Here is an 18,880-nt window from a genome sequence, read left to right as displayed (position 1 = left end):
CACAGAAAGGTCAGCTCAGATCTAGATAACTTATGTAAGCTTAGGCAAAAATGATAATAATAAATAATAAATAATAAATAATAAATAATAAATAATAAATAATAATCAATAATAATAAATAATAAAGTGGAATTACCTTTGTTACAAAATGATACATTACTTCAGGTTGTCAAGCAATTTATGGTAGATAAATTAATGCATACATATGGATGTTATCTGTGCATTACCAGTAAGGTTCTTCTGGATTAAAATGTGTAGTCCAAAAAGTTCTAAGGTAGCTGAGCAAGAAATAAACCAGGCTATGATTTCTACCTGAAAGACTGATTATTTCTGAAAGACATATAAAGCAGCTGGTAGACAGGATCATTACCCTTCTGGCAATAAGGAAACAGAGACAGTATAGTTTAGGAGACCTTCTAATGCTAGCAAAAGTACAAATAGCTAGGAATACTTTGGAAGATAAGGATCTGTATTTACTTCTCTTCAGATCATCACAGCCATGTAAGCTCAAGTGCAAATTCTGTAAGAGTGGTCTCAGTGCTTAAATACATGTTGATGTCCCTTATTCTGCAGTTTGAGATGTCACAGCAAGCCACATATATGTCAGAAGAAGGGACAATGGGAAGTTGTTGGTCACTCTGAGAAGCAAAGACCGCAGAAGGAAAATAGTCCTGTGTAACTTCATAGCTCAAGAAGGAATCATGCTCCCTGTACAGGCAGGACAAAGCTGGAACAGAGTAAATCAGTCACTAAAATTTAGAGGTGCTTGGCTAAAAATAGCTCTTCTCCTGCACAGAAGATATTAAAATTGTAAAAATACCAGCATATTGAACTGAGGGATGGTGCAACTTCAGCTGAAGGATGATTATCTTTCCCAGTCCCAAGAAATAGATGAGACTGGTTCCAGATCTAGAAGTTTTGTGGCAAAGAAACCTGAATGGAAAATATGCAGGTTTCCAACTTACACCTGTCAGCATACACATCCAATTTAATCTGAAAAGGGGTCAGGTTTGCTGTGTACATGGAGTTGCTGTTACAGTTTGCAAAGACTGTATAGGAATTAAGCCATGGAAACTCTTTTTTACTGAGGCAATAGTAGGTCTAGACAGGAGATTACCTAGAAAAACACAGGGAGGAAAAGAAAAGCTCAAAATACAGTCCTTTGGGAATCTCCTAAATATTTTTTTTTTTAAAAATTCCAAACTAAGAGTTTTGGTGGCATAAAAGACAGAAAATGCCAAATTTGGAGATGTCTCTGAGGTATCATAAGAAGCTAGGTCTGCTAAAATAGCCACTGAGGAAAGATCTGTGTAGACCGTGTTGCTTTGTTTTTTATGAATGGTTGGTTCTAACTGATTATTACTCGGTTTATTTTTATTTTCCAAGAAGGAAAATAAAATTATATTCTTCCAGTGATAGATTCATAAGGGAGAAAAGGGCTACTACTCAATTTCAGTCAGGATTGTTGTGTGATACACAATGTAAGGGTAAGAAAAGTACAAATTTGTATTCTCAAATAAAGAAAGGAGAAAATCTAAAACCTTTTGAGATGTATGGAGGGAAAAAAAGAAGATGTTCAGATAGAATCTAGGCTATAGTTGAGATAAAATTATTAAATCAATGAAAATAGCAGCTAAAGAATATGCTTTTATGTTAAAAGGATGTTTCTAGTTGACTAGAGCAGTCAAAAGGGCTAAGTAAAAAGTCTCCTTGATGTTTTGAAAAATATAGAAGTTCTACTTGTAATATGATCAATGAAAGTAAGAAATACTCTAAACGATCAAGAGGATTAGAGATTTCTGGACTCTGCATTGAAAATCTTTTGATGAGGAGATCTAGAGCCTGGTATGGGAGCTTTAAGAAGTAAACCCTGCTACTGCTATGAAGCAGATGTGTTAAAAGATCTCCTTTGCCTAAAGGAGCCTGTGTTTTGTCTTCTGAAGAGAGTTGCAGAAACACCCTCTCAAAGGAACTTTTCACCACAAAATAAAGTGCATGTGGAAATCTTGTATTTCTGAAGCAGCATTCTGAACTGGTTCCTGGTTCTGTCTTCTGTTTTCTTTCTTCTTCTCCCGGGGACCCTCTCCATCTTTCTCTGCATGAAGCAAAGCTGACCCTATAGCTTTTGTAGGACCTGATGTGGGACAGCAGACTGTAAATTTATCATTTATGTGGAAAGTAAGCAAGAATGAGCAGGAATATTTAGGGGGATTAAGGACAGTAATGTTTTCCCATTTTCCCTTTTTTAAAAACTTTTTCTCTAAGGCTTAATATGATGTGAGAATCTACAACTTTGATGGATTTTCTGTTGTGCCATGACAATGTTTGAAAGAGCACCTCTTTTACTGTAAATTCCTTGAACTTACCTTGCAACCCTGTCTCAATTATGTTTTGGGCACAATATGCAGTATGGGCAGTATTTTGGTTTAGATGTTCCCAAGAGCTTTACAAATTTAAGGAATTCAATAATTGCCTGCAAAATTATTTTACAACGCATGATGTGCCGTTTTTATTTGTAAGGGTTACTATTAACTACAAGGAGCTTCACAAGCATCTCTTAATTTTTACAGAAATCATTCTATGTGTTGATGGAAAAATGAAAACTTCTCTGGTTTTGAAGCCTTTATTTTAGGGTCTCCCCTTAAAAGTTCTTCAAGGGATTTCTTTGTTCAGCCACCCCAAAAATTCATTATTTGTTTATAGGAGTTACTGAAGGTTAAACTTGGTGTGAGCATTTGAAGGATTTAAAAGCACAGCATCCTGTAGATGAAACAGAGCAATAAAAGTTTGCACGATTACTAAATCAATATTATACCGTTTCCTGTATGCTGAATTCCTTCATTTATGGTGAAAAATAATTGTCTGTTTACTTCTTATCTTCTGTAAATATTGTACCTGTTTTTTACCCCTCCTCTTGCCTCCTCCTTTTGAATCTCCTCCCCTGTGATAGAATTAATTGCCTCAGTGGGTATTATAAAAAGCCGAGCTTTCAGTGGAGCTCCCATTCACCCACCTTAGCCACCATGGGGCTAAGAGCAGCCAGCCTCCTTCTACTCTGGCTGGCTCTTTCTTCTGCTAGTGAAATAAAAAAAGGTAAGCTCTAGAGATGAAAAGGTAGCAGATTGCCTCCTGGAAAAGAGGGAAAGAATTAAAATAGCGCTGGGGAGCTAGAATGAGGCAGTGCATTTAGATAATGCTCTAGAGTTTTAGGATGCCTTAAATTGCTTACGCTTTCAAATATTGAGGCTGCATGGCTCAGACAAAATCGGGAGATACTACTTCCTTTGGAGGGATCAGTGCCTATATCTACTGCATTGATTTCTAGTTTGATGTGCTTGGAAAATATTTTCAATGTTACTTTTGTTTCCATGCATTGAGTCTTTACTAGGTATGGCAACTACTTGGCAGAAAGCAACTGTAGGAGTTTGAGAGGTTCATTGTTAAAGCAATGAAGGAAGGGGATGATTGTGTCTACTGTTACTTTGGAACAACATAAATTGTTCTTCGAAAATAAATGTAATAACATTGAAAAAAGCTAATTTTGTCATTTAGGACATTATTAATCTTATATAAGAGCTCTAACTTACTGTATTTGCTATCAACTTTGAAGTGATGGAATGGAGCACTCTTACTGAAAACTGCTTTTTAGGGGAATAGGTGATGAATTTTATCCAGCAATCAGGTTTGGGCTATTGAGCTTGGTCTGCTGCATCTTGGATTCAGCAATGGGAGAAAAGCATCACCTTGCATTTGGTCTCCCAGTTGTAAGCTCTGGCAGGATCTCTGTGCAGCCTTCCTTCTGGGGAGGAAAGTGTTCCAGCTTGCCTGGATGTACCTGGTATGATTGGTACCATCAAAGTACAGTAACCTAAAGGTTTCCTTAGCAGTTTTGCTTTCTCATGTTAAATGCTGCAAGAAAACCTTGTGAAGATGAGAGACATACCAAGATTCCCAAGGATGCTCATCTTTTATGATTCGCCCCTAATCTACAGTATCTGGAGATTTACCAGATATTGTGTTAATTTGTATTATTTGTTGGTATAGATGGCAGGAAAAGGAAAAAATCATCTTCATATTTTGCTATTGCAAAGACTTCTTTTCTCTCGTACCATGGTTATTTTCTGACCTGTCTTCTGAAAAATTTCTGTTTTGCAGTAGTAGAAATCACTACTGCTTTTAGGAAAACAAATAATTCCATGAAATCTCCTGTTGTGCACAAGCACTTTCATAACCTTTAAGCTATTTGCCTTCCAGAGTAGGTAGTACTTTCTTGGTTTCCTACCTGTTTTGTTTCTAGTACATGTTTCATCAGAGAAGGTGATAGTTCTTGGAAATAATTAATATTGATAAAAATAATACTGTGATTCACAATAAAATCAATCATATGCTTGGCACAGAAACTCCGTTGCACTGATGTACCAACTTGTTAGTGGTCAGTATTAAGTTTCCCCACCTCATGGAGATAAGTTCCTTCACCTCAGTGAGGATTATAGGATATACCCTGATCTCAGAATTATTTATTAATTTCTTTTTTCCATTAGAGATTTGCATATTTTCTGCTGAACTGAGAGATACTTGATCAGGTTTGGAATCTATGGAATCACTGTCCACATAATTGCAAGTGGTTTCTACTGTAAAATGGAACACTTACCTTTTATCACACTAGATTGTTTATTGCACTTCTTTTCATCTCTATTTCTTTTTCATCATTTAACAGGAAGGACAAGAAACCATGGCCACTATGTCTGCAGCACTTGGGGAAACAACCATTTCAAAACTTTTGATGGAGACATCTACCAATTCCCTGGCATTTGCGAGTATAATTTTGTTTCTGACTGCCGAGAGGCTTACAGGGAATTCTCTATCCACATCCAGCGTGCTCTCAACAGCAATGGCCACCCTGAGATCCAGTATATTCTGATGAAAATCAAGGATATTATGGTCTACCTCAAACCAAACCTGGTTGTGGTGGATGGGCGGATGTAAGTTCCTTTAGTATAAGAGTATTTCAGAGAAATGTGCTGGAAGATAAAAGCAGGATCAATTGATTCTTTACACATCTGTCTGTATACCATTGTGGAAACTGCTGCAAAGCATTTCCACAAACAAACAAACAAAAAGCCTTTTGAAATTCAGCATTAAAATTGCTTTGGGGAGGGGCTTTAGTATTAATTGTCATTCCTACAGTGGCATAAGGGATTGTTTAAATGCAAGTCAGGAATAGGTTTGAGTGAATTGTTCTTCCAGTTGTGCAGGGAACAGTGCAGCTCATGAGCCAGATCTTTTACTGGCTTAAAATGACATAACTTCATTTGTTTCATGGCATCACCTTGAGTTTACCTGAGCAGATGGTCTAGCAAATCCTTGAAAAGGAAATGCATTTCTCTGGGGTCTTTTCCTCTTATTTTGTGACAGAAGACAGGTGGATTTTTTCTGATCTTCGTAAATAACTCTTTAAGATCTGATGGCTATTCCTCAAGGGAGTTTAACAGATACAAGACAGGTCAAAATTTACACTAATTTGTCTGTGGCAATATGTACTTTTTCACACTAAGCAGTGTTATTTTTCTCCTCCTGTAACATGGTTACACAAGAGACAAGTCTGACACTATTACCGATGCTAAGTATATGTCTTAACCTAGTCTTTCCTATCATTAATGTATCCTTTTAGTGTGTGCATTTATACTCTGAAGCAAGTGAAGCAACTCATGAGTTAATTACTACGTTTTAGCATAATTGAAAAAAAAGGAGAACTTTTTAATTGTCATTGTAGGACACAGTTGTGCCCAGAATTCAGCTTTTGCTCTAAAGTTTGGAAGCCGCTGTAATGAAAATATGTTCAAAGATTGAAAGTAACATTTAATTTGCAAAGGTCATACCGGAATGCATAACAAAATGACAGAAAGTTATAAAAAATGCATTCTTGCCTCAAATTGAAAAAACTCTTTATTGTGTACTCAAGTCTTAAAAAGAACTCCATGAAAAACAAGTTAGAAATCTTTTTAAAACTGTTTCTCTTAAACCAGGCCTTTTTTTTTCTTAGATAGTGTTCATAAAACAACAGATCCCTTCTGAACAGGCTTTTGCTACATGGGGATTTTATTTTTTTGTAGAACTTTTTAAGTTTCCATATTGATCTTGAAATTATAAATGGTCAGTTGTCATATAAAATAGCATTTCACAGTACTCAAGTGAAAACTGTAAAGTAGAAAAGTGTATGGATTAACCTTCAGGTACCTGATGCACAGATTGATTGAATGTCCTACTATTAGAAAAAGAGATAAATATTCCATGCTGTGATAGCAGAAAGCTGAAAAGACATCCAACATTTTATGGTCCCTCTCAAGAAACATGGTCTCTCAAGACTTCATTGTTTATTGATGAACAATGCAGTCAAAAGTAGAAATAATGATCTGTGAGTTTGCACCTGGTATTAGATGTGTAAGTCATTTGGCCATGTTAAAAATGCCTGGAGGTAAATAATTGAAAAAACCCCAGTGACAGGAAATTAGGAGATAAACCTCTCCCAGTCAAGAGACTAGTTAAGAGATGTGCATACACATGCATGAATCCTGATGGATAGCAATTACATTGACAAATCTGTAGAAAATTAACCAGTTATTTTGACTGGATTCCAGTTTACATTACTTCTATTTGAACAGACGCTAGTTCTCTAGATTTTATAGGATGAGGCTGCCTGCCACAATCCCTTTATTGCTGAATGAAATTCAGCCATTCAGTTTGACTTGTAAGACAGACCTAAAAAAACTGGGAAGAGATCTGGTGAATTGAATTGTTATCACACAGAAGTATTTATGCTCAGCCCTCTGCAAAGTGTCTTCTGTCACCACTAACAAGCTCAGTCCTGTCCACTGTAAACTAAGTAACTAGCTACTGACAGAACTACTGAATTCCTCTTAACATGCCCCTTTCTTTTCAAAATTTTGTTGACAGTCCTTGTATCTGCCTGTGCTTTCTGAACTGTCTCTTAAGGAGGCAGTTCCTTGCAATGGAACATTCATTCTCTCTGAAATGGCTATGAGATATTTTGGTAAAGAAAAGCTTTAATTTATGTTGTAGCTTCTTTCATTGACATAAATTATTAGTGAGTGCATATCCTCTGTTAATACCACAATGATGATGGATTTTCCTTTGATTAATTTGAAGACATCTGACATTTTGATTTTTTTAAATTAAGGAGCCTGAAGTGTTAGGTAGGCTTTTCCTCCAAAATTGCTTTCCCTTTTAAATGAGTTTCTGCAATGAGTTATTGTCCCAAGTGTCAGAGACAGATGACTTTATGCCTCATTAAAACAAGGCATCCTGTGCAGTTAGGATGAGGTAGTCAGACTAGTTTCTCTATTCCTTGGGGTACTTGGCTTATTACAGACATTCATGTCAGCCCTTGTGTTTCCTAACTAATGCAAAGTCTGTGATTTTCTTCCTAGTGTGAAGACACCTTACTACAGCTCTGGTGTCCTCATTGAGAGTGGTGAGATTTACACCAAGATTTATGCCAAATTAGGCATGGTTCTGATGTGGAACCAGCAGGATGCCCTGATGGTATGTATGTTCAAAGTATTTTTTATTGGTATTTCCTGGGTTTCCTGGGATATTTCTCTATCTCAGTAGGAAAAAGAAAAAAAAAAAAAGAGGGGAAAAAAGGAAAAAAAATTCTTTTGTGCTTTTTCTTTTCATTATTTAGGTGGAGCTGGACAACAAATTTAATAACCATACCTGTGGTCTCTGTGGGGATTACAATGGAATTCCAATCTACAATGAGTTCATCGATGGAGGTGAGTCATCCCACCATACTGACATTTGTCACAGAAGATAGGCTGACAAACACTGTGCATAGAAACATCACAGGAGAGCAAATTTCACTTGAGAGGTTTCTGTGATTGCCCCAGACTAAACATTACATTCCAGGGCTGCATTCCTGGTCTAAATTTATTCTACTCCAGATTAATCTTTTTGTTCTTTACTAGCCTTCTTTTCCTATTTCCCTTTTGCATTTTTAAGCACAGTTAGACATCATTCAGAGCAGATACCTGTGTCTAACAGGCCTATTTGATGCCATAGTAACTGTTTCCCTTGATCAGTAGAGGTCCAGGAATCATATGCTCCTTGTCAATTTTTGGGGCTCAGCAAGTTCTCTTTCTTTTTCTCATAGATGTAAGCTACAACTCAATTACATATGGGAATTTGCAGAAGATCAGCAAACCCAATACCAAATGTGAAGATCCAGATGAAACTCAGGCTCTTCCAAGCTGTAATAAGCATGTAAGTATTTCTTGTGGTGAACTTCATTTGCATGGGCACATGGAGACATCCTTGTGCAATGGGGAGTTAGTTACAAGGAGCTGGGAGGACTGTCCCTTCCAGGATAAATGGTTACTTTTTCCTTTCTTGAATAGCTGTTCAGAAGACAACAGGTTTTTTCGCAAGATAGGAAATGTCCAGAAGCTCACATGCTTGCAAATTTCTTAAACGTTATTCCTCTTCCTCCTCAGCGTGACGAGTGTCAGAGGTTGCTGACTTCCTCCACATTTGCTGATTGTCGGCTACGCCTTAATTTGGAAATGTACATCCAAGCCTGCATGCAGGACATGTGTGCCTGTAATGGGACGGAGGACTCCTTCTGCCTCTGCAGCACCATCTCCGAGTATTCCCGCCAGTGTTCGCACGCAGGCGGCCGCCCGGGAGAATGGAGAACACAGAACTTTTGCCGTAAGCAGCTACACACATTTTACAAAGATCCAAATGTTTCATGGATGTAGCACTATGAAATTTAAATTCATTGCTTCTTTACAAAACTGTTGGCATGTATCATAAATTTCATACCGGTAGTGCAAAAAACTATGAAGTTCTCCCTGTTCTTCTATTATTCTTGCTATTAAGAAATCTTTTTCAGCAAATTCTGTTCCCATTAAAAAACTGAGATCTGATGCTGCAGGGGATGGGAATAATTTGATCTATTTGAAACCAAAATAAGTAAATGTAAAAACCAGGGAAAACAGTTCAGAAACAGATGGACATGCTTTGCCATGTGGAGTCTGGCTTGAGACACCACTGACTTGAAGGGAGTAGGGTGTATGATCTGTGGTTTCTGAGAAATGGTGGACTTAACACTGAAGTAACTCCTGGTGTCTTTCTTATTCTTTCAGCCAAGACCTGTCCTGCTACCATGGTCTATAGAGAAAGCAGCTCACCCTGTATGGATACTTGCTCACACTTGGAGATCAGCAGCCTTTGTGAGGAGCACTACATGGATGGCTGTTTCTGCCCTGAAGGCAAGTGTTATTCTAGCTGCTGCAAGTGGGACAAAACTAAGAGCCCTGGCTAAGGAAGTCATACTAAAATAGTACATGCAGTCAAATTATATGTTAGAAATGAGTAGTGCTACTCATTATTTTCCCCCCTGGAGGAACATAATTGTAAAATTTTCTAAGGAGGTAATAACTGATTAATTAATTATTTTATAGTTCAAACATATTAACACAATGACGGGTAATAAAACTGTTTTTTAATTCTCAGCAAGTGGGCTTCTGATACTATAAAGTAAATCATGCTCTTTAGGTTGAATAGTTCTGAGGCAATGGACATCATTTGCCCAAAGAGTGGCAGTGAGGGACAGTGAGTGAAATTCTCGGGCTTGCTTTCAACCTTAGGAAAGAAGATTATAGTGATAGTCTTCACAGTATGCCAAAAAGGACTAAAAATCTAAACATGTGACATTTTGAGATTGTTCCTATCTGCTTGCAATAACCTTTTTACCTGTGTATAGTTATATAAATGAACAGACTTGGATTTGCAAAGCTGAATAAAAGTGCTTTCCATGTGTCTTTTATTATAAAAAGCAGAAATAGTATTCATAATTTTGATAAACTCAGCCTGTGTGACAAATTAGAGTTTTTCCTCTGTGGAAATTGATTATTTGGAAAAGAGCTGGAGTAGTTAATGCTGTATTTTATAGGAACTGTGTATGATGATATCAGTGAAAAAGGCTGCATCCCTGTTAGCCAGTGCCACTGCAAACTTGGTGGAAAGACATATGCACCTGGAGAAAGCATTTCCAAAGAATGTGAAGAATGGTAAGGATCCTGGTTGTTATACACCTTTCTTTGAGTGATTGTAAACGGGTCTGCATTTTTCAAATTCCCACTTGGTCTTTGGAGATGTCCTGAAAACACTCTGAATTTAATGTTTATGTTGCATGTCTATAGAACAAAATTTCTGAAAAGTTTTCTTGATTCTGTGGCATATGTCAGAGGGAAAATCTCAAGGAAATGATCAAGCATACAGTTTTAAAACACCTGGGGATATCTTGATGTTTGCTAGGTATACAGATACTTTCAGTGCTCTCAGCTCCTGTAATAACTACAAGCATTTTTTGTATTATTTGTCTGTTTATAGCACCTGTAATTCAGGCAGATGGACCTGCAAAGATTTACCCTGTCCAGGCTTATGCTCAGTGGAAGGAGGCTCCCATATTACCACCTTTGATGGGAAGAAATACACCTTCCATGGAGATTGCTATTATGTGTTGGCCAAGGTACTGTGTGCTGTGGGACTGTTCTCTTGTAGAGTAAAACAAGTGTCCGTGGGCTGATATGTATCAGCTGGGAGTTATTATTGTTCTATTCCACTTCCATAGGCTGAGGGAAGCAGAAATGCTGAAAGTTGTACTAGAAAATTTAGGATTAGCTGTAATAGCCTTAGGGGGAAGCCTGGGACTTACTGCAATGGGTGATTAAAGCAGTGAGATAGAAGACTACCTATGCTGTCATTATCCAGTGGAGTCCTTTGTATATAAGAAATCAAAAGGTCTCAGGATTAGAAGTTCTTGGCCACTTCTGTAATAGCAATTTCTGAGTGTCAAAGTCAGGTAGGGAAAAAAGGTAGGCAGCTGCTCCATTCATGTGTCCCTAAAATACCTGGTGTCTGTTCTAGAGAATGACAAAAATCTTGTTGAGCTAGGAAAGCTGTTGTAACTGATGAATTTAGTCTTTGTTGTGGAAATCATCTCATGAGATTTTTAATTTGACTAAGTGACATTTATTTCCCTGTGATTGTAGGGTACTGCAAACGAGAGTTATGGTCTCCTGGCAGAACTGGCTCCCTGTGGCTCCACAGAGAAACAGACCTGCTTGAAGACTGTTGTGCTGTTAGTGGATAACAAAAAAAATGTAAGTGTTGTTCTGTGAATTCTGCTAGATATTTTGAAAATTAGCATATTTCCCTTACTGTGGATAAATACTTATTTCTTCTGGAGTCATCATTGTGGACAGATAAGGCACCTCAGACAAGCTGAAGAATCCTCAGAAATTCAGGTTTCTGCCTCAAAAATTCAAAATAGACCTAAACTTAAGAAGAGATGAAATTCAAAATAGCTGACATTACACCCTCTTCCTTCCTCTGCTTTGTGCAATATGATTATTCTCACAGGATTCCACGTGTCTCGAAGCAAGAGTACCATTCTTCTTCCCCTCATAGTATTTTACTTTATTCAGCTATAACTTTATAGATCTAATTGAGTCTTTTTCAGAAGAAATCCTGTTTTTGAATGCTGGTACAATCCAACCTTCTCAAATATTCACTTTAGTATTCTCTTTGTTTATGAAAATACATAGACTGTATCTATACATAATTTACCTACATATACACATGATTTTCCTCACATATTTATGGGCTTCCATGTCCTTGCCAGTGTAACTAGAACATAAGAAAACCAAATCAAAATCCAGTAATTTTATGTTTCTATATGTACAGACTAGCATTTTATGAGGAAATTTAATAAACTGCTTTCTTACCATTTCTTACCAGAATCATACTAAACCATTTTACAGAAGCTGTGGCATGTGCTTTAATAAGGAATAACAACTTGCTACAGATCCTGAAGAGCTAATATTTTCTTCTACTTGCTGAAACCAAAGTGTCCAATATAAATGAGTTTTGCATTTCATTACTGCTATGAATTCTTGTAGGCAGCTGTAAGAGAAATAATGGATAGCAAGACAAAACTTTACTTGTACCTTATAGGGCTGCTGCCACATTCAATTTTCAGACAGATTCTTTCTTTCAAAAATTTGGAGTTCTAGACACAGTCTAAACATGTAAAATGTCCTTCCTGTTAATCTTCTTTGTATTAGTTTATTTTCCTGGAAGCTCATTAATTCCATTTGCCATTACACAGGTGGTGGTTTTCAGATCAGATGGCAGTGTGCTACTGAATGAGATGACAGTGAATGTGCCTCATGTGTCAGGTAAGGGACACAGCCTGGAATATCAAGTGTCACACACCTGACTTCTCATGTAGGGGTGTATTTTTTAGAGGCAAAAGTGGAAGAGAGGTATTTAGCACTTTCCAAATCTGGCTACATGTTGTTGGCATGCCCATCTGGTTCTGATCCCAGAGATCAGTCATTACAGATAATCAGCTTGTTAAGTTAGTGAGGACCAGCATCATATCTAGTTGGCCAGTGACTTTTAACAGAAAAAACTATTAATTTGATCCTGGTCTCAGAGTTTTCATGACAGGTGATACATTAGAATCTGGTAAGAAGTGTTTCTTTTGGCAGCCTGTGTGTGTCTTTACTACAACAGTTCATGTTTTGTTTTTCAGCCAGCTTCTCAGTATTCAAGCCATCTTCCAACTACTTTGTTGTACAAACTTCTTTTGGGCTTCAGATGCAGATCCAGCTATTTCGAGTTATGCAGCTGTTTGTGACTGTGGATCAATCAGTTAAAGGAACACTTCAAGGCAAGTGTCTATGGAAAGGGGAAGCAAAGCCATGCTGTTTCACAGCTGAATAGTCATGTATTCTTTATATGAGTGATGATTCATGCTACTTGTTGATTCACGAGGAGAAAACTGAAAGTCGACTCAAGCAAACTAGAAATGTGTTTATGTTTTTTGATATTGAAATGAACTGTCACTCTGGTGCCAGTACACAGGTGTTTCTTAGAATATTCCTTATTTTTGTACTCAGTTTGATTTTTAACTATCCACAAAACCTGTTTTTTGGTGCCTTTTGTGGTTTCAATATCATCAGAAAGCATAAAAAATACAGGTTAGGGTAGTAATCTCCTGAAGCATAGATATCTTCATGATGACTATTCTTGAAGATGTTAAAGATTAAAAGCAAGGCTTCCAAAACTTCGGTATTTATAGTATGCATTAATATTGATGTTGAATAATCAGCTGTTTCTAGTGTTTGTGATCAGTTGTCCCTTTCCTTTGACCTTTTAGTATGACAATAAATACTGATTGTATAAAATTTTAACCTTATTTTTGAATAGGTCTTTGTGGAAACTTCAATGGAATGGAAGGTGATGACTTTAGAACAACCAGTGGGCTGATTGAGGCTACAGGATCTGCCTTTGCTAACACGTGGAAAGCCCAGTCCACCTGCACAGACCAGGTAGAAAAGCTGGAAGACCCCTGCAGTCTCAGCATTGAAAGTGGTAAGCACATTAATAAGTCAGATGGTTGGCTTTTGCCAGGATGAGCAGTTTCTGCTGTGCATTACTACAACAGTCATGTAAGAGTCGTAGTAGGGCATTGAAGATTTTTTATAAGACTGTCAAATTAATTAATATCTGCAAGTATGTATACATACAAGCATTGATATCCCATAAAATTGAAGTTTAAGGGGTGACTGTAAAAGAATCCTAAGGTGGAAGATTGGGAAAAAGTCATTAACTTGTATTATCTGCAAAGACAGCTTGTATGTCCTAATTAGTTATCCTTATGTTTAACTTAGCTTTATGGTCCCCAAATGGAAAGAGCTGTCACAATTTCATGTAAACAAGTTGCAAAAGTACAGTGCAAATTTTGATCTTATGATTGCATGTCTGTGAATCAAGGAATAGAAATACATGTATGCTGATTGCATGTAGTTTCTCCACTCCCCAAAATGCACACAGTTCTCTCGTTTGTATTGCTGCACTGCATTTATGTATCAACATAACTAGACATGGCACAAGAAAGATAAGGAAATGTGATGAATTTCTTTTTCTTTTTGCAGCAAATTATGCTGAGCATTGGTGTTCTTTGCTGAGAAACCCAAAGGGTCCTTTTGCAAGATGTCACTTAGTCATTGATCCTTCAGAATACTATAAGGTATTGTAATTTTGCACTCTTTTAGTACTGCATTATTTCAGATGGTTAACTGTAGACATTTATTGTTGTTTGAACATTTGAGACATCTCTGAGTAGCTTGTCCATAAGAGCTGCTGAAGTTTTTGTACTGACTGATTCAAGCAGCATAGCATCCAAAGTACCTCCCATGATGAGATCCTTATGGGCTGCTGCTCAAGAAAAATGTACATTTGAGGTTTTTCTTTCTTGCATTTTTTGTTTAATGTATTTTTTTATTGGCTTGGATATTTGGATTGAAAAGAAGATTCAAGAGATGCAGATGTGCACAGTTTAAATGTGCCCTTAAACATTAGTTTCTATAAAGTTGGGGGAAAAATGTTTCCATGTATTTGTTAGAATGTAACACCAAATCATTTTCATGCCAGTCTCCATTTTTTCCCCCATGCTCACCTCTGTTGAGCAGTAAATGAGGCTTACCTGAGGAAAAGGAATTCCAAAATCATTGCTTATACTTGGAAGTCAGTGTGAACTCAAATGTTGTGAAGGTCCTCATAGACTTGGTTAATATTTTGCCTTTATGATTTATAGTTTTTGTGGATCTCTGCATTTCTAATTAGTAACTGAGAACGAATGGTATCAGTATCTTTTGAAAAAGCTGTTCTTGGGAAGCTGGTGACTTTTTAAAGGTTCTAGAGGCTTGGCTTAGGTTAGAATAAGCATCCAAATATTTTCATTGTGTATGACATGAAGCAGCATTTTAAGTCTCTGGTCTTTGTCCATTCCTTCCATTGTTCTCTGGTCATGGGAATTAGTACAAACAACATCAGGAAAAGCAGACAGGACATTTTGTAGCAACCAAGTTGCAATTGCCCATTGATTTCCTGTGGACTTATTGATTCTTTTGTTCTTTTTTTCAGAAATGTAAATATGACACCTGCCTCTGTGAAGACAATGAGGAATGTTTGTGTGCTGCCCTGTCCTCTTACTCAAGAGCCTGTGCTTTCAAAGGGATCATACTGGGAGGCTGGAGAAAGAGTGTCTGCAGTAAGTAGTGGATCAGTAATCCCTGTGGAAAAAATTAACCATGAGAAGTAAGCAGGCTCTCTCTGGATTTGGTTGTCAGTTATCTCAATGTTAAGGGATTTGGAGTACCTTAGAAATTGTCTAATGGACCTAAAAGAGACAATGCTTATAATGTTTATTAATTCATGTTATATTCTTCAGATATAATTTGACCATGACAAACTTAAAAGTAGAAGGCAATATTTTTAACTTTAACCTTCTTTCCTCAGTTTAGCTAATATCATTCAATTTACTAATGGAATCCCAGCCATCAAGGCTTTTACTATTCATTTGTTTATCAATGTCTTTGTTTCTCATTATTCTTGCTTTTCATCAACAGTTCAGTATGTTTGAGACTAAGAGTTTATTGTCTTGTGCTCTCTATCTGATTATCAGTATGTGAAACAAGTAGGGGTATGAAAGTAGAAACCATTAGTAGCAGTTAAAAATAAGTCTTCAACTTAAAGTTGAAGTTAAAGGTAAAGTTAGGTCAGTGTTACTTGTGACTTCTGATATTTTTGTACTTTAATCAGAGCTAAGGGAATGTTTTTATCATTACATTCGACACAGCCAAAGAAACCAAAATGGAAATGTCAAGGCCAAATTGTCCATCCTGCATCCCTTATTTATCAGTTTGGGTTTTTTCCCTCCAGGTAGTGAAGCATCTTCTTGCCCAGGAAATCAAGTCTTCCTTTACAATCTTACAAAGTGCCAGCAAACCTGTCGTTCCCTTGCTGATGGCGAAAAGTACTGCTTGCAAGACTTTGCTCCTGTGGATGGCTGTGGCTGCCCATCCAATACATACTTGGATAACCAGGATGAGTGTGTGCCCATCTCCCAGTGCCCATGTTATTACAAGGGATCATACCTGGAACCTGGCCAGTATTTCACAAAAGATGGAGAACGCTGGTATGTTTTATTTTGGCTTTTTGTTTGTGGGGAAAAAGCCCTTAAAAAAATTGCTTATTAGGTGTAAGGTGCTTAGCTTTTTTTGTACTTTAATGAGTATTTGTAATGCATTTCACAACATCTCTGTGCTGAGCAAAGCATTATCCTGTTGCAATGCAATTTATCAATAACTGGGAAGAGCAGCTTGCTTTGGAGGTGTGAGTACTGGCCTTCCCAGATAAATGTCATTCTGAAGCTTCACTGTTAATGAGGCTTTGTTAAACAGAAGGGTGAAAGGAAGATAAAAGGCCAGCTAGACGTCCTGTTTCCTTTTCTAGTAGACACAGATTGTTTGTGTTTTCCACTGGAGGAAAGTCCCTTTGATATATATTTACTGTGTCATAGGCTTTTGAAAACAACATTCATGTTTCTGTTATATTTTGCCATGAACAGTGAAATGCCTTCTCTCATCCAGAAGAAGAAGCATATAAGTCAACAAATTTGCAGCATATGAGTTGAATAGGCATGAAAATACACTGTGTATCCAAATGGAGGCTTTGACTTAAATTATCATTATTTGTTTCATTATTATCTATTTCCTGAGTTGTCATAAAACATAGTATTAAGGATTTATAGAATAGCTGTCATTCCTTAAAACATAACCTTTCTGTGCGTTATGCCTAAAATCTTGCTACACTTTTTCTCCAACGAAAAATTCATGAGTGTGATTCAATAGAATTGACCCTGAAATTTCAGTATAAATTATGCAGGACATCTTTGATAAATACTCTCAAATTTATATAAACAAATCCTTAGACTTAAATTGCAGATATTTAGCTTGCTTTTTTTTTTTTTTTTTTAATTTCTACTTACTTCACTTTTTTAGTGTTTGCCGAAATGCAAAGATCCAGTGCACTTCAGTGAAAATACGAATGAGAAGTAAGTGGCATTCTATAAACAAAACTAGAATAAAACCCATAACCAATCTCTCAACCCAAACCTACTTCCCTTTTGAATTTTCCACTTACTTACTTTGTGTGGTTTTTTTCTCTTTATGTAAAACAGTAGCACATTTTCACTTTGTTCTCTCTTCACTGAGCCTATTTTTTTCATAAGGATAGACTGAGATTTCTCTCTCAGAAACTACCATCTTTCACTCACATTTCTTTTGCCTTTTCTTGATTGATCTAAAGCAACAATGTACCTTTCAGGTGAAACAGAATGTTCTTCTAACAAGACATACTTTGACTGCAATGAATCCTCAAAGTGGACTTCGCAAACACCTGTACAACTTAGCTGTCATACTCCTCAAATTGATCATGTATGTATTCAGCTTCTCTTTGTGTCATGCTTTCTTTATTCTGTATTCTTTGTATGACATGGTGCTACACAGCAAATACAGTTGTAACTAACAGTTTATTTCTCTTTGGTTTAAGCTGCTCTTTTTCCCCCCCAATGATATTAATCTGTTGCCATTTTCATTATAATTCTCCTTATGGTTTCCCTCTCCTATTTCTTTCTACTGGGTCTTTAGAGTCATAATTTCCAAGTGAAAAAGAAAAGAAAAATATTAGAAACCTATTAAAAAAGAACCTTATAAAACTAATCAATATTAGGCTGTGTGGTTGCAAATGCAGTTTTTAAAGAGGGCTTGTGAAGAAATGGAATTAAGATGCAGTGCTTTATCCTAAGGTAACCATTTCTCCTTATATTCCTTAGTTCCAGACAGAGTGTGTCTCAGGCTGTGTGTGTCCTCAAGGTCTATTTGATGATGGCAGAGGAGGCTGTGTTGAACAAAAGGACTGCCCATGCAGTCATAATAACGACTGGTATTCTACTGGAGGGAAGATAAAAGTGGACTGCAACACCTGGTGAGTTACAATTTTATATTATCTTCTAGAATATATTCCATGCAGCATATTAATAGTTCCCGTCTAGGGTTATGTACTACAGTGGCTGCAAAAACTGGAAGTAGCATCAATTTTTAGGAATACTTATTGCTATCTGAGAAAATACAGATTCTGCTGAAAATATGGGGGTAGTAGTTACCTCTGTTTTCAGTGGGCACCTCTTGCTAGGAAAACTCACTCATTTAAACACAAATACTATCAGATCTAAAGATTGTAGCTGAACAGAGGAAAACCATTACAGGCTTAAAAACAGGCCAAACAATTGAAGTTGAGGCTTGGATATTTTGCACATTATCAAGTTATATCAGGCAGCTGCTTGGTTTGTTCTGCAGTTTTTCAAGCTGCACACTCTTGATGAAATCTGAAAATTCAACTTTTCTGCTCTTTTCTAGTACCTGCCAGAAAGGGATTTGGAAATGCACTGATAACGTGTGCTATGGGACTTGTATGATATATGGAAGTGGCCATTACAACACTTTTGATGGGAAATTCTATGACTTTGATGGGAGCTGTGAATATGTGGCTACTCAGGTAATGCTCATCGGGAGGGCTGAAATGGAATTTGATTGCCTTGAAAATCTACTTTACTCTTTGGTTTTGTCATTCCTTATTGCCTGCCATCACTGTTCCTGAGGTGTTAACACATTCTGCCAGGATAAGTTGTGTGATAAATTTTCAGTGCAGGCAAGCTGTGGCTTTTTTTTTTTCAGATATAGATATCATAAATTATATGCAACAGAACTATGTTATAGTGAGAGCTAACTATCATTTGTGAAATAAATCCAAATTCTAAGCCTAGAAACTTCAAACTTCTATTTAAAGATATGTTCCTCATTTTGTTTTTTTGTCCCACTCCTTTTCCCAGGCTGAGACTGTATGTACTGTTTATATGTGTGAATAGAAGTATGTGTATATG

The 18,880-nt window shown here is 36.9% G+C and overlaps 1 protein-coding gene across 1 annotated transcript in view; it reads left to right on the top strand.

The window, feature by feature from the left end:
- The first annotated feature begins 3,023 nt into the window (after positions 1 to 3,023).
- The window catches only part of MUC2 (mucin 2, oligomeric mucus/gel-forming), a 70,426-nt gene continuing 54,569 nt past the window's right edge, over positions 3,024 to 18,880 (top strand). Inside the window, exons 1-20 of the mRNA XM_069018733.1 lie at positions 3,024 to 3,093; positions 4,718 to 4,982; positions 7,449 to 7,563; positions 7,706 to 7,796; positions 8,174 to 8,283; positions 8,514 to 8,730; positions 9,168 to 9,293; positions 9,977 to 10,094; positions 10,417 to 10,555; positions 11,079 to 11,189; positions 12,197 to 12,266; positions 12,626 to 12,763; positions 13,303 to 13,467; positions 14,031 to 14,125; positions 15,022 to 15,152; positions 15,824 to 16,075; positions 16,941 to 16,993; positions 17,266 to 17,375; positions 17,774 to 17,925; positions 18,357 to 18,495. Of these exons, the coding sequence (XP_068874834.1) occupies positions 3,024 to 3,093; positions 4,718 to 4,982; positions 7,449 to 7,563; positions 7,706 to 7,796; positions 8,174 to 8,283; positions 8,514 to 8,730; positions 9,168 to 9,293; positions 9,977 to 10,094; positions 10,417 to 10,555; positions 11,079 to 11,189; positions 12,197 to 12,266; positions 12,626 to 12,763; positions 13,303 to 13,467; positions 14,031 to 14,125; positions 15,022 to 15,152; positions 15,824 to 16,075; positions 16,941 to 16,993; positions 17,266 to 17,375; positions 17,774 to 17,925; positions 18,357 to 18,495 (2,667 nt within the window). The remainder of the gene's footprint in view (positions 3,094 to 4,717; positions 4,983 to 7,448; positions 7,564 to 7,705; positions 7,797 to 8,173; positions 8,284 to 8,513; positions 8,731 to 9,167; positions 9,294 to 9,976; positions 10,095 to 10,416; positions 10,556 to 11,078; positions 11,190 to 12,196; positions 12,267 to 12,625; positions 12,764 to 13,302; positions 13,468 to 14,030; positions 14,126 to 15,021; positions 15,153 to 15,823; positions 16,076 to 16,940; positions 16,994 to 17,265; positions 17,376 to 17,773; positions 17,926 to 18,356; positions 18,496 to 18,880) is intronic.

Source organism: Aphelocoma coerulescens, chromosome 5 (assembly GCF_041296385.1).
Source record: "Aphelocoma coerulescens isolate FSJ_1873_10779 chromosome 5, UR_Acoe_1.0, whole genome shotgun sequence".
NCBI classification, from domain to species: Eukaryota; Metazoa; Chordata; class Aves; order Passeriformes; family Corvidae; genus Aphelocoma; species Aphelocoma coerulescens.
The sequence above is the reverse complement of the archived record's forward strand: the minus strand, read 5'-3'. Positions and strand labels throughout refer to the sequence as shown.